Source organism: Lipotes vexillifer, unplaced genomic scaffold (assembly GCF_000442215.2).
Source record: "Lipotes vexillifer unplaced genomic scaffold, Lipotes_vexillifer_v1.1 scaffold90, whole genome shotgun sequence".
In the NCBI taxonomy this organism is placed as follows: domain Eukaryota; kingdom Metazoa; phylum Chordata; class Mammalia; order Artiodactyla; family Lipotidae; genus Lipotes; species Lipotes vexillifer.
This window is the reverse complement of record NW_006782310.1, coordinates 5,234,710-5,247,356: the sequence shown is the minus strand read 5'-3', so window position 1 is coordinate 5,247,356 and position 12,647 is coordinate 5,234,710. Positions and strand designations below refer to the sequence as shown.

Genomic DNA, 12,647 nt, shown 5'->3' with positions numbered 1-12,647 from the left:
TCACTATTCAGTCATGGCCCTCTTCCCTGCTGATGCTGGATGTGGCTTCAGAATCCTCAACAGAATGCTCCAGAAAGTCACCACTGATCAGTTTACATTGGCAAGAGAAATCAATTCATCTTCCAACTCTCTTCTTGGAGCTCGTCTTCAGTCAAAAACCACTTTCCTGTAACTCCTACTCATTGCTCCTAATCTGCCTTTAAAAGCAACAATTTTGTCCCTTCCTCCAAAAACAACCCTTACTTATCTAACTACATCTAAACTTATTCCCTACTTAAACCCTTGCAGGATCAAGGCCAGCTCCAAGGACAGGGTTACCTGGGAGAGAGAGGAGTCGAGCTCTAATTCTGGGACGGTCAGGTGCCCTCATAGTGTTTCAGGAAACCCTGGAGCCAAGAAGGCACCAGGGTCAGAGATGAGTGTGTGCGGCGTGGGCCACGGAGCACTGTTCTGCCTGTGGGAACTGACTCCAGAAATGAGTCAGGCCAGCTTAGCACAGGAGTGGCTTTGACAGAGCCTGGCTTTCAGGAGCTGGGGAAAGAAGAGGCAGGGGAAAGGAAGCAAGGGATAACGCGTATGATGTAACAGGGGTACCAAAAACCAACTCAGAGGAAAACCCTCCAAATCACACTTCATCATTTAGCATATGACTGCTGTCCCCTCATTTCACATCTTCTGCACACTTACCCACAATCACTCAGAATACAAGACAGAGCTCTGTGTCATGTCTCTGGGGACTCTCCTTTCTCTCTCTCTCTCTCTCTCTCTCTTTCTCTCTTTTCTTTCTTTCTTTCTCTCTTTCTTTTTTCTTTCTTTCTTCCTTTCTTTCTTCCTTCCTCCCTTCCTTTCTTTCTTCATCAAATAGAGCTCTGTGTCATGTCTCTGGAGACTCCCCTTTCTCTCTCTCTCTTCTTTCTTTCTCTCTCTCTCTCTCTCTTTCTTCTTTCTTTCTTTCTTCATCAAATAGAGCTCTGTGTCATGTCTCTGGGGACTCCCCTTTCTCTCTCTCTCTCTCTCTCTCTCTCTCTCTCTCTCTCTCTTTCTTTTTTCATTAAATAGAGCTCTGTGTTATGTCTCTGGAGACTCCCCTTTCTCTCTCTCTCCCTCTCTCTCTCTTTCTCTCTCTCTCTCTCTTTCTTTCTTTCTCTTTTCATCAAATATCTGTTGAAGATCTACATGACACCAAAGAGCAGGCTGGAGCTGGGGCCACAAAGTCTGTGAGTTCCTGACACCAAGGAACTCATAACGTATCTATTTTGGTGACAGGTACATAATTCCTTGAGAACCAAAACCAGTTATAAAGTATAACCCACTTTTGTGTGTATTTTATCTCAGGAAATCATGACAAATTTAAAATCAAGATATACACTGAATCTGAAAAAGAATATATATACACACATACATATAACTGAGTCACTTTGCTGTACACCTGAAACCAATACATTGTAAATTAACTTTACTTCAGTAAAGAAAATGGTAAAAATATCAAGATAATCACTATACTGATGAACTGAACTGGTAAGCTTATCAAAAAGAAAAATTCAATAATTTGGCTTTTTTTTCTAAGTACCAAAAACAAATCAACGTGTGCTGTAGTGCTTCCAAAACAAGATGTGGTGAGCTAAAGCTTCAGATTCGCAAGTCCAGGCTCTGTCGAGTTCTTAGTACAAACCAGCAGCTTCCTCAAGCGTTGTGAGTTCTCTTCCCTGCAGACGTTCTATCATTCATCTACTCTCTCCTTCGGCCGCTTTTCACCGAGCTCCTAACATGTACCTGGAATCAAGGATGGGAACTGACATGAAGGCAGCCAAGTATGGTGCAGGGAATTAGCCGAGGGTCTCTGGCCTATAGTCTATACTCAACAAATATTTATTGCCACTGAGGTGGGTGTCAAGATCAGGGTATACACAATTGAAAGCAATTATAGTCCAATAAAGATGTTAAAAAAAAAAAAAAAAAGATCAGCGTATGCAGAGAGCGCCAAAATACCAGAGGGGCAATGGAAGGTCTCCTGCAGAATACTGTATCTTAGCCTCATCCTGAGGACAAGCAGGAAGCAAGGGATAAGGCGCGAACCAGGTGAGGAGGGGTGAGGCTGAGGCCAGGCAGAGAGCTGAACAGGTACACAAGGGTAGGACCAAGGTGGGCGCTACCCACATGGGAGGGCCAGGACTTCATCTGAGGATGAGAGAAGCCACTAGCCATGTACGCCAAGGACCGAGGAGACAAGCTGGGCACTGCAGAAGGTCAACCAGGCAACAGGGGGCAAAATGGACCACGGAAGGCAGGGTTGAAAGCAGAGAGACTAGTTAGAGGGCTAGGAGAGCAGATCAGGAAGGGGAAAAAATGATGGTCTGACCTCAGACTCTAAAACTGGAAATGAAAAAGAGATGCAAGGACTTGAAAGGGGGTGAAGGGTAGAAGAGCCCAAATTTGATAGTTGATGATTACAGAGAGTGAGTGAGAGAGAGGGGTCTGGGAGGCCCCCAGTAGTACCCGAATATGATGGATGACCGTGCTCTTCATCCATATGCTGGATAGAGCCATGGGGTGCTGGCCAGGGGATGAAGCTGTCGGGTTGGGGTTTGGACACGGTGCACCGGGGACACCCAGGACGTGCCAGCTCCGCAGACCTGAGGTGCTGCAGAGTGACCTGGGCTTGGGGCCCCTGTGCACATCAGTGGCTGGGGAAGTCACAGTGCCCAGAGAAAGAGCGGTGCCCTGCAGGAGGCTGGCCCAATCTGCCAAGAGCCCTCCAAACTCCAAAAGGCAAGAATCTATGAACACAGAAACTGACATTTCCCCAGTAAATCCCAGCCAGGAAAATAACTTTAATCCATGTTTGAGGCTAGGTTTAAAATTTGCTTAAGACATTCTATTCTATCGTAAGCATGGATTTGTAAGCAGAAACCCTATAAAGGACCATATGTGAGATAAGGTTATAGCCAAGGAAATAACAATTGGGATTCAAGGTACACATTGTCAGCAGTTCCTCTGGGAAAGTCCACTGAACAAGGAGAGAAGAATGGAGTGCAGAGGCACATCTTCGGTGTAAATAAAGTGGAAAAATTCCTGATGAACACAGAGCAACGAGATTCAGTCGCGGAAAATTCCACACATAGGAATGGCCAAATGACACTGTTTTTCTTTTTTCCTTCTCATCTCAGATAAAAGAAGAAGATGGGGGCTGCTAATGGAGAGGAAAATTCTGGAGAAATCTCTTTGGCTGAGACTATGACAGGGTGAAGTGCTCGAATGCACGACTGAACAAAACAGCAAGGGCTTTTAGGGGGTTTTTGGCGAGTGGGTTGGGTTTTTTTTTTTTTTTTTTTTTTACCTTGGTCTGCAAACTGGCCTGAATTTCTGGAGGGCTATGACTCTACATAGAACGCGAGGTGAATTTTAAAGAAGCATCTTATCAATCCAGGAACAACAAGTCAAGCTTAAATTATGATAATAATATTAAGTTAAACCATTCAGCTTTGCCATTTCTACAGTAAAAAAAAAAAAAAATGGTCGTGGACTTCCCTGGTGGTCCAGTGGTTGAGAATCCGCCTGCCAATGACACGGGTTCGAGCCCTGGTCCGGAAAGATCCCACATGCCGCAGAGCAACTAAGCCCGTGAGCCGCAACTACAGAAGCCCGCGCGCCTAGAGCCCGCGCTCCTCAACAAGAGAAGCCACCGCAATGAGAAGCCCGCGCACCGCAACAAAGAGTAGCCCCGACTGGCCACAACTAGAGAAAGCCCGCACACAGCAACGAAGACCCAACATAGCCAAAAATAAATTAAAAAAAAAATTTTTTTTTTAAATGGTCACATATCAGCAATTTCACATGATTTGGCCTAATGATGCTCCAGGTCGGGGATAATGTTGACCAGGTAGACCTAGCCGTGTATTGCTTCATAAAGACTATCCTGTGAAGTGCTTCTGTTACTACTTAACAGAATTGAACAGAATTAATCACTGATTTTTACTTCAGAAAAATTAAAACTTGAAAGAAAAGCCTCATTCGTTCTAAGGTAAACTTACCAAAATAAGTGTCATCTAATTACAGGGAAAAAATACCTTGCAAGGGAGTGAAGAGGAAAGCCAAAATCATGTTTAAAGCTGGGAGTACTCATCTAGAGTTAGATGTTAAAGGCAGATACCCTGCTTGTTGCCCAATGTGGCGAAGGGCTCAGGGTCATGCATGTTGCCTGCCTCACCTGCGGTCTAACCCAGCACCTGCCTCTCTCACCTGAGAACCCAGAGGAAAAACAAAGGGCACTTTGTCCCATCGAAGTCCAGGACCCGGCTCTGACCTTCCCTCGCTCCCTCACCCAGCTGACCCCACGTTCCTGCATGCAGTGCTGAAGACTGAGGGCCTGGCAGGACCCAGAGCATAAGCGATGATGATTCTGATGAGTTCGCACTTCCAGAAAAATAGCAGCACAAGCAGAAGCCTCCAAACCCCCTTCTTACCAACCTACCCAAATGACCAATGAGAAGCACGGGTGAAGAAGAGATTCCACGAGCCCTGAGATTGGGGTAACAACCACACACCACGGCCTTTGAGGGGTCCATCTAGATACACCAGAGACTGCAGCTGGCCATGGGGAATGGTGTGTCCAGCAACCAGCTCCCTCTCCTGGGAGAAAGTCCTGGAAAAAAGCTGGGCATGTCCACAGTATCCCATGGTCATGCGGGCCATGGGAAAGACATAAAGTACCCCAGCATGAGTCCATTTTTGGCCCCTGTGCCTGAACAGGCTGGGAGAGGAAAGACATAAGTGCAGCTCTAGACTCTTCTCTGACCCATTTCTTTAAGAGGGGTGCAGGCCTGACGCAGGGTGAGGACGGCAAGGGTGGCAAGAGGGGCCACAGATGGGACACTCAGAGCACTCGGGGTGACCCTTCTGTCACCACACACCAACAGCAGCGGCAGGAGTGACTCAGCCTCCCTCCCCAAGCAGGGCGGGCTGTGGCTTTCCTGCCCTGACCAAACCCCCTCACAGCAGGTGTGTGGCTGGTTCAACCTGGAGGCCATGTCCCCAACAGCGTGCCAGGTGTGTGAGCAGAAAGGTCAGGCCGAGGTGAGATACACCAGGGCACAGAGAACATTAGACACCAAACGCAGAGGTCTCAAAAACTACAGCGGAGAAGAAAAACAAATAAACAAATAAAATGTGCAGACCACGTCCCACGGCTATGAGTGGCCCAGCTTCTCCAGCCATTCCCAGCCCACACGCCACAGCTGGTGAATGCCCGGAACTGACAGACCAAGTCTCCAGCAGGCATGCTACTCATCCAAGTCCTCAAAGGAAGAGTTTCGACATGCAAACACAGAGGAAGAGGACGCTAACTCTCTCTCAGGGAAAAGGACCTCACCCGTGAGCCTGACTGACTTAGCCAAGCAGTTGCCACAAATGAGGAACCCAGGCCCCAAGACACAGAGTGTTCCCTGATTGAAACAAAACAGGAGGGCAAGAGAGACCTTACTTAGATGACATTCTCAAACCAAGTTTACAAAAGAAACAGGAAAATGACCCAAGAGAATCCTTTCATCCTTTCACGTGGTAAATACCAGACCTAATTCAAAAATGAATAAATAAGAAAAAAAACAAAACACAAACACACCTGGGGGGATATGCATAAAATTCTGTAACAAACAAGAAGGAAATGGACATTGCACATAAGAGTTAGATGGAGAACTTGCAAAGGATTTGTCCTGGGCCATGAAAGAGCATGCAGGCAATAGTTTTGAATTTTTAAATAAGGATGTCAATTCTTTGCAAATTAATGGACAAAATTAACACAATGACAACTAAAATCTACAAGCCACTTTATAAAAATGACTATAAAATTGGCCCGTAGGAATAAGTGCACCCTAATGACCAGGAATGACAAAGATTACAAAAAAAAAAAAGATCACCGCTGGCCTGGGGTAAATAAGCAGAAATGGAGATCACTGGTGGAAACATAAATTCACACATCCCTAGAGGGCAATTATTCAAGCAAAAGCAACACAAAAATGTACATACCTTTGAACTCAACAACTCTAAGCAACAGATATTTACTTCTCACAGTTCTGGAGGCTGAATGTCCAAGCTCAAACTGCCCACAGAGTTGGTTTCTCCTGAGGCCTCTCTCCTTGACTTGTAGATGGCCGTCTTCTCCCCCTGGACAGATCTGTGTCTCAATCTCTTCTTCTTATAAGGATCAGGGCCCAATGATCTCATTTTAACTTAATTACCTCTTTAAAGGCTCTATCTTCAAATACAGTCATGTTCTGAGGTACTGGGGGGTCCGATGTCGACACATGAATTTGAGGGGTGCATAATTCAGCCCATTACAGGTAGTTACTGCATTAATATCATTGATTATTATTGATAACAACTGTCACACCTACAATTCAGTCTTTTACTTAGACCTTTCTATGGGCTCTTTAAGCTTCACAACACTCCTATAAAGAAGGTATTATCTCCCTTTTACAGGTGAGGGAGCAGCGGTTTAAAGAAGTTACAGAATTGTGCCAAGGGCTCAAGCCAGCTGCCACGGTCCACTGCTCCCTTCCAGGAGACGTGGTTGACAACATATGTACAGGACACTTCATTTTTGTAAAAGGCATGTGCAAAGCAAGTATGTACATGGGTGGGTAGAATATGGTCTTCGTTTTGTGGGATTATGGGTGATTTTCATGTTTTTCCTTTTTATGCTGTTTGCTTTTCAGACAATTGTGTGCTCACAAATTATACAATAAAAAGTTATAAAAGCTATTTCTGTTTTAAGAAAAATTATCTACATCACTCAGTTTTTACAAAGTTTTCTTGTCAGCCATGTCCATCTTTGGCCACCTTTACGTCACTGGCCCTGATGCTCTGACACTCTCATCTCTGCAGGTTCAATTTGGCCCAGTGGGTTGCTAATTTGCGCCAGCCAACATGACTCCGCACTGAAAACGGCCCCTGTCACATTGACTGACCAAGAGGAGAAGCATCAAGTGAAGGAAGATTCTGCCCTCGACACTGGTCTCAACTTCCCCCTCCCCGGGGGGCTGGTGACAAACACTACTAGGACACTTGTGCTGTTGTGTCATCCACACAACTGGCCATGTGGCTGCCATGATTGATTCCTGAAGTCTTGACCCGGCAAGAGGTTAAGAAAGAGGAGGTTCCCTCCGAGACAGTCCGGTGCACCTCAGGACTGGGGTAAGGGGGTGGATGAGAGTCAGGCCAGGCTGGAGGGTAGAAAACACAGCAGCCAAGGGATGCTTGATTCAGGAAGTAAGCAGCTCTCCCCCTTCTGTGCTCATCTCCTCACCTCGGTGCCAGTTCGGGCCCCTCCCTACCCTCCCCATCTATAGTCTGAACCCAACCTCTGCTCTCCTCTTTCGCTCTGAAATGTCAAAAGATAAACTTTTAAGTTTTCCCGGGATGGAGGATGTTAGTTTAATCATCATTTGATTACCATCTGATCACTTTGTATCACTGTCTCGTTCCTGGTGCTGTAGATGCCAACAAAAGCTATCTGACCACAAGCCCCGATCCTCATTAACAGACCCCCTAATACACAAGGCATTTCCCCCCTATAAGTTTAAGTGATATTTGGCAAGGCACTGAAATTCTCTGGTTCCGGTTTTTCCAAGGAGACCTGAAGTCTGGACTTTTTTATGTCAAATCTCCCAATTTTTAAATGTTGACAACCATTAAAATGTTTTTAAGAAACACAGGAGCAAACAAAATATCTGCAGTTTTCTCCTAAAAGGCAAGGGTTGAGCTAAAGGAGCTCTAAGATCTTATCCAGCTCTGATGATGACTAAGGTGCTTTAGGATTAATGGGTACTTTGCTTTAGGTGAAATGATCAAATCTAATTTTTCCATGTAAAACTAGCCCTTAAGAGGCAGCTTCCCTGGAGGTACAGCCAGAAAAGCAACTGGTCTCACTGATCCTACTTATCTCTTTCTCTTTTCTTCCCCAAAGCAGATCACCTATATGCAATTTCTAAACACGTAAGATGTTTTCGATACAGCATATAGTGGTTCAGAGGCAGCACCTCCCAGGCAGCTTCTCCAGGGCAGAGCTGTATCCTGGTTTTATCGGCTCATTCCCAGGGACTGACAGGGCCCATCGTGAAGGCTCAGCACGTGTGCGGAAAGTTTAAGTTCCCAGGAATATAGCTCTCAAGATACTACGTCAATAAGAATCGTTGTGAGATACAGAATTCCACTATGGATATATATTAAATACTGGTGATCACACACACACAAACCCTTTAGATCATTAGTTACAGCCATCCAAAAATAATGTCGGATAAATATTATTTCTACATGTGGTGCATTTAAGACCTCTTCCCAGCAGCCGGCTCACGTTTTTGGAGAGCGCTAGGCTACACCATAACTCAAAACCTATCTTTACCTCTCAGCAGATACATCCTCAACACAGAGCAACAGATTCCTGGGCCTTAAAAAAAAAAGAGCTGACAGAGGGCTGAGTGCAAAAATAAAGACAATTTAAACGAGTCCTAAAAGCAGACGTGGAAGGGACTGGGTCCTGCAAATGCTCTTGTTTTCTTTGCATCCGGGGGCCTCACACATGGTCACATAGAAACTGAGGAAACTTCATGAAGGGCATGCTCCTCCTCCACAGCACTGTGACAACTGGCCCACCTTACGGCTTTGTAAGAGAGTTTTTCAACGCTGTCTGGACCCAGTTTTGAGGCTCTGGTTAGAAGTCAGTCAGTCCCCTTCTCCAGCAGCCCAAGTCCACACTCCCAACCCACAGCCATGTGGGCTTCTCACACGCCAGAGCCCCGGGGCCCACTGACATAATGCAAACTGGCCAATCCTAAACCTGCTCACCCCGCCTTGTGTGGAAACCACAATGGAGGTGCCTGCCCTCGCCCTCCACTCTGCTTCCCCTGAGTGGCCCAGAGCGGGCATGACGTTTTCTCCCCGGGCAACGGTGAGTTACAAAACTAAAAACCTCTTCCCAGTTTCTCTCTCTTGATCTGCAACAGGCCTCACCATCCTTCACCCAAGGTAATTTGGTTTAAATGAGGTGGGACAAAGAGGCAATTCAAAGGTTGTCCTTGATTGCAAATGTCTGGTGGCTGCCGGCAGCTGATCACAACCTTAAAAAGCCTACATGCCCTCAAGGTCAGGAAGGGGTAACTCAACATCTGGGCTGGGAAAAACACCGATAGTTTCCTTGTATCAAAACACAAAGGTCACAGCCTAAGAAATCTGTCCTTTACATCCCTCAGAAGTACACTTTCCTGGCACGGGCTTCGGTCAGATACGTCCAAATGTGCTGATGTGTGTGCACACAGTGCCCTGGTTACCCCGAGTCTTCTGAGACTCAGCGGAAGTGGGGTGGGCATGCAAAGGCCCCTCGGCTGCATGGAAGGCAGGACGTCTTGTAATAACCTGAAAGGGAGGGAGTGCTCGCTCGTTTCCCAGGTAACAGATGGGAGCCGTCTGGCCTCCATTAAATAGACATCACTGGAAAATCAAAATCAGAAGGCAAGGCCTTGGTGGTGGCAATGGAAACTGAGAGGCAAGTAAGGGTCTTACCTCGGTGGCATCTTCTTCAGGGACAGAGAAGCAGCAGGTGGCTGGCAGGGTTCTCCCTTGGCTGTGCTTGGGAGCTCTGATTCTCAAGTATTCGTTAACTGCTTTTGGTGCCTTTCCAGGGCAGATCAGAACACTGCAGATTAATAACCACTGCACACGCTGGGGCGGACAGCCTAGCTGAAGTACCAGTGCCCACACCATCTTTCGTCACTGCCGAGCGCCACTGACACAATTCACTATTTGGGACCTTGCACAACCATTGAGCTTATCCTGCTCCTATATGATGATGCACTCAGTGGCAGGGAGGCCCTCTCTCCCTCCAGCCAGACCACCACGGGGCTGCTTACTGGAAGGCTTTCTCCGCTGGGCTGAGTTTTTCCTTCCCAAGTCCCTCTATGTGGCAGGCACGAGTAACCTGCAGGCACAAAGGCAGGCCTTTCTCTCTTGCTACGTCCCCTTGGAGTCCAGGAAGCCAAACACCCACTGTGCCAGCCTCCCTAGCAGCTACAGGCGGCCATGCAACCCAGTTCTAATCCATGGGAGGTCTGCGGGGGGGCTCCTGATGAGAATTTTGTTTTCCTGATAAGGCGGGGCTGACCACCGCTGGCAGAGCCACCCTCCTCGCCACAGACTTGAATGCAGATGAACAGAGATGCTCACACTGATGATGGCTCTATAAAAATGCACATATAGGGCTTCCCTGGTGGCGCAGTGGTTGGGAGTCTGCCTGACGGTGCAGGGGACGCGGGTTCGTGCCCCGGTCTGGGAGGATCCCACGTGCCGCAGAGCGGCTGAGCCCGTGGGCCATGGCCGCTGGGTCTGCGCGTCCAGAGCCTGTGCTCTGCGGCGGGAAAGGCCACGGCGGTGAGAGGCCCAAGTACCGCAAAAAGAAAAAAGGAAGGAAATTCTGCCACATGCTACAACATGGATGAAACTTGAGGACACGGCCAGAACTTTACGTGATGCTTTCATTTAAAAAGGGGTTATGAAAATAACACGCCACTATTAAAAAAAAAAAAAAAAAAAAAAAGCACATATACACTCCTAGGTAAGGGTCAGAAGAATAAAGATAAACATGTAGACGGTGTGTGTAGGTCTGTGCACTCATACCAGCACCCACTGGGGAAGACTTTTTTTTTTTTAAGTTAAAATGATGCATACTTTAAACCTCGCAAAAAAGACGCTGTGAATTTGGACCCATTATTCAGAATTAGGCCATTTTAGGTGTATTTCTTTCCATGTGGTTCAACTTATGAGCATCCATGGTATAAGTAACCTGGAAAATAAAATAGAGGAACTGCTCCCACCCTTATTCCTGTGCCGTCCCCTCTGCCAGGTGTTGGGCCAGTGTGGATGGAAATGTAAGGATGAGAATCAAGGCTTATATGCATTTCTTCAGACACAGAAGGACAGCTCGCATTCGGAGGCAACACAGCAGGACAAAGTTTATGGTTAATTTGGTACACGTGCCATAAAAGTTTCCATATAAATGTTTTAATCATACTGAGACTAGAAACCATAAAATTCATCCATAAAGCATCTCTGCTGACAGCTTGTAATGAGGACCTACCACACACCCAGGGAAAGATGGAAGGTAGACAAAAGGAGGTGCCTCCCCAGCCTCACAAACGCCGTGGAGCTGAGAAACTGAGGCTGAGGAACCCTCTCTCACACACACACTTGGCATTTATCAAAATGAACAGAAACAATTAACACTGACTTAAAAATACGTCCCCCCCAAATTTTTTTAATGAGGCCTCAGTTTTCCCTTTTGCTTTTGCCCTTGTTGCAGTGGCTCTCCAGGAGCAGAGAAAATGGGGAAGGATTCAGAGAGTTCGAGGTGCTGGGTCACAACACAGAACGTAAGGAACCTTCTCAGGGTAAAACACAACAGGACACTGCAGGAGACTGTTGCGTTTTGCCTGCCTCATTCAACTCTAACCAAGGACATTTGATATTAAATCACACGTTTCGTGTATTTTTCCTTCATCCAAGGGAAAGAAAAGGAGGTATTTCTTTTTCCTTATATGAACACGGAGTTGTGGAGTTACAGGCATAGATGCAGAAGGGGGAACGGAACCTTGATCAGTCATGATGTGCCCCAGTGCCTGGCCACAGTCCTTGCTCGACTTCCCCCTAGAGGAAGTGATTTTTTAGGCAAACACTCAACCTCTTTGAGACTCAGATTTTTCAACTGCAAATGAAGATAATATTGAACTATATTAAATTTTTCGTTTGGTAAAAGTCAAAACTGTTGATAACAGCTGTGTCATATGGTCCAACCTAAGAATTCCTGCCCTGCCTATTCACAGATTTTACGGAAGCAAATGAAATTATTAATAGGAAGGGGCACAAAAATACTCGAACTCTGAAAAGAGCATTAACTTTATGAACTGGAATGGTAATCAGTGCTTCAAACACCACACACGCACCACTTTGTAAAAAATGAAATTACGGAGGTAGCTTTCAGCATCCTTCTTTAAAATGCAAATTCTGGGCCCACCCCAGACCTACCAAGTCAGAAACAGGAGGACCTGGTGAGGAATGTGTGCTTCCTACAGGAATTCCCAGTGATAACCCAAGTCGGTGACAATATTTTTCCCAGGAAATAACTGGCCTCTTCGGTTTTGAGGGGCTTTCTGTTCAAATGCAGGCCTTACCCAAGCCCACTTGGTGTGTACCTTTCCTCACCAAATAAAAGAGATTATAAAGAACCTAGTGTGCAGAATATTCTTTTCTTAATAGCTGGGAAGAGACTATAGGTAAAGTCAGTAAAATGGACTCAGTCACTGATTAGTTACGAGGAATCGATAAAACCTGAAGGGGTCTTCTTTTGCTACAGGTTGTCTTCATCTCCTTACTCCGTAACCAAGTCTTTCAAAAAGCTCTCAGTATCGAAGTTCCTGGAGGTGACCCCAGACCCTCCTTGCAGCAGGGGCTGGGCCGCCCCATGCCCGGTGTCACTTACCCCTCAGAATGTAGTTCTGATAGTTCTGATCTGCCTCAGCTCCCACCTTGATCAAACACGTCAGACCTTCAGCCACTACAAATTCATGCACCAAATCCTTGTCATCCTGGCAGGAAACAGGGAAAGA

General features: G+C 46.4%; 1 protein-coding gene across 1 annotated transcript in view; it reads right to left on the bottom strand.

The window, feature by feature from the left end:
• FHOD3 (formin homology 2 domain containing 3) overlaps positions 1–12,647 on the bottom strand; it is a 517,118-nt gene that overhangs the window by 286,836 nt on the left and 217,635 nt on the right. The window contains 1 exon segment of the mRNA XM_007455216.1: positions 12,521–12,626. Coding sequence (XP_007455278.1) covers positions 12,521–12,626 — 106 coding nt within the window.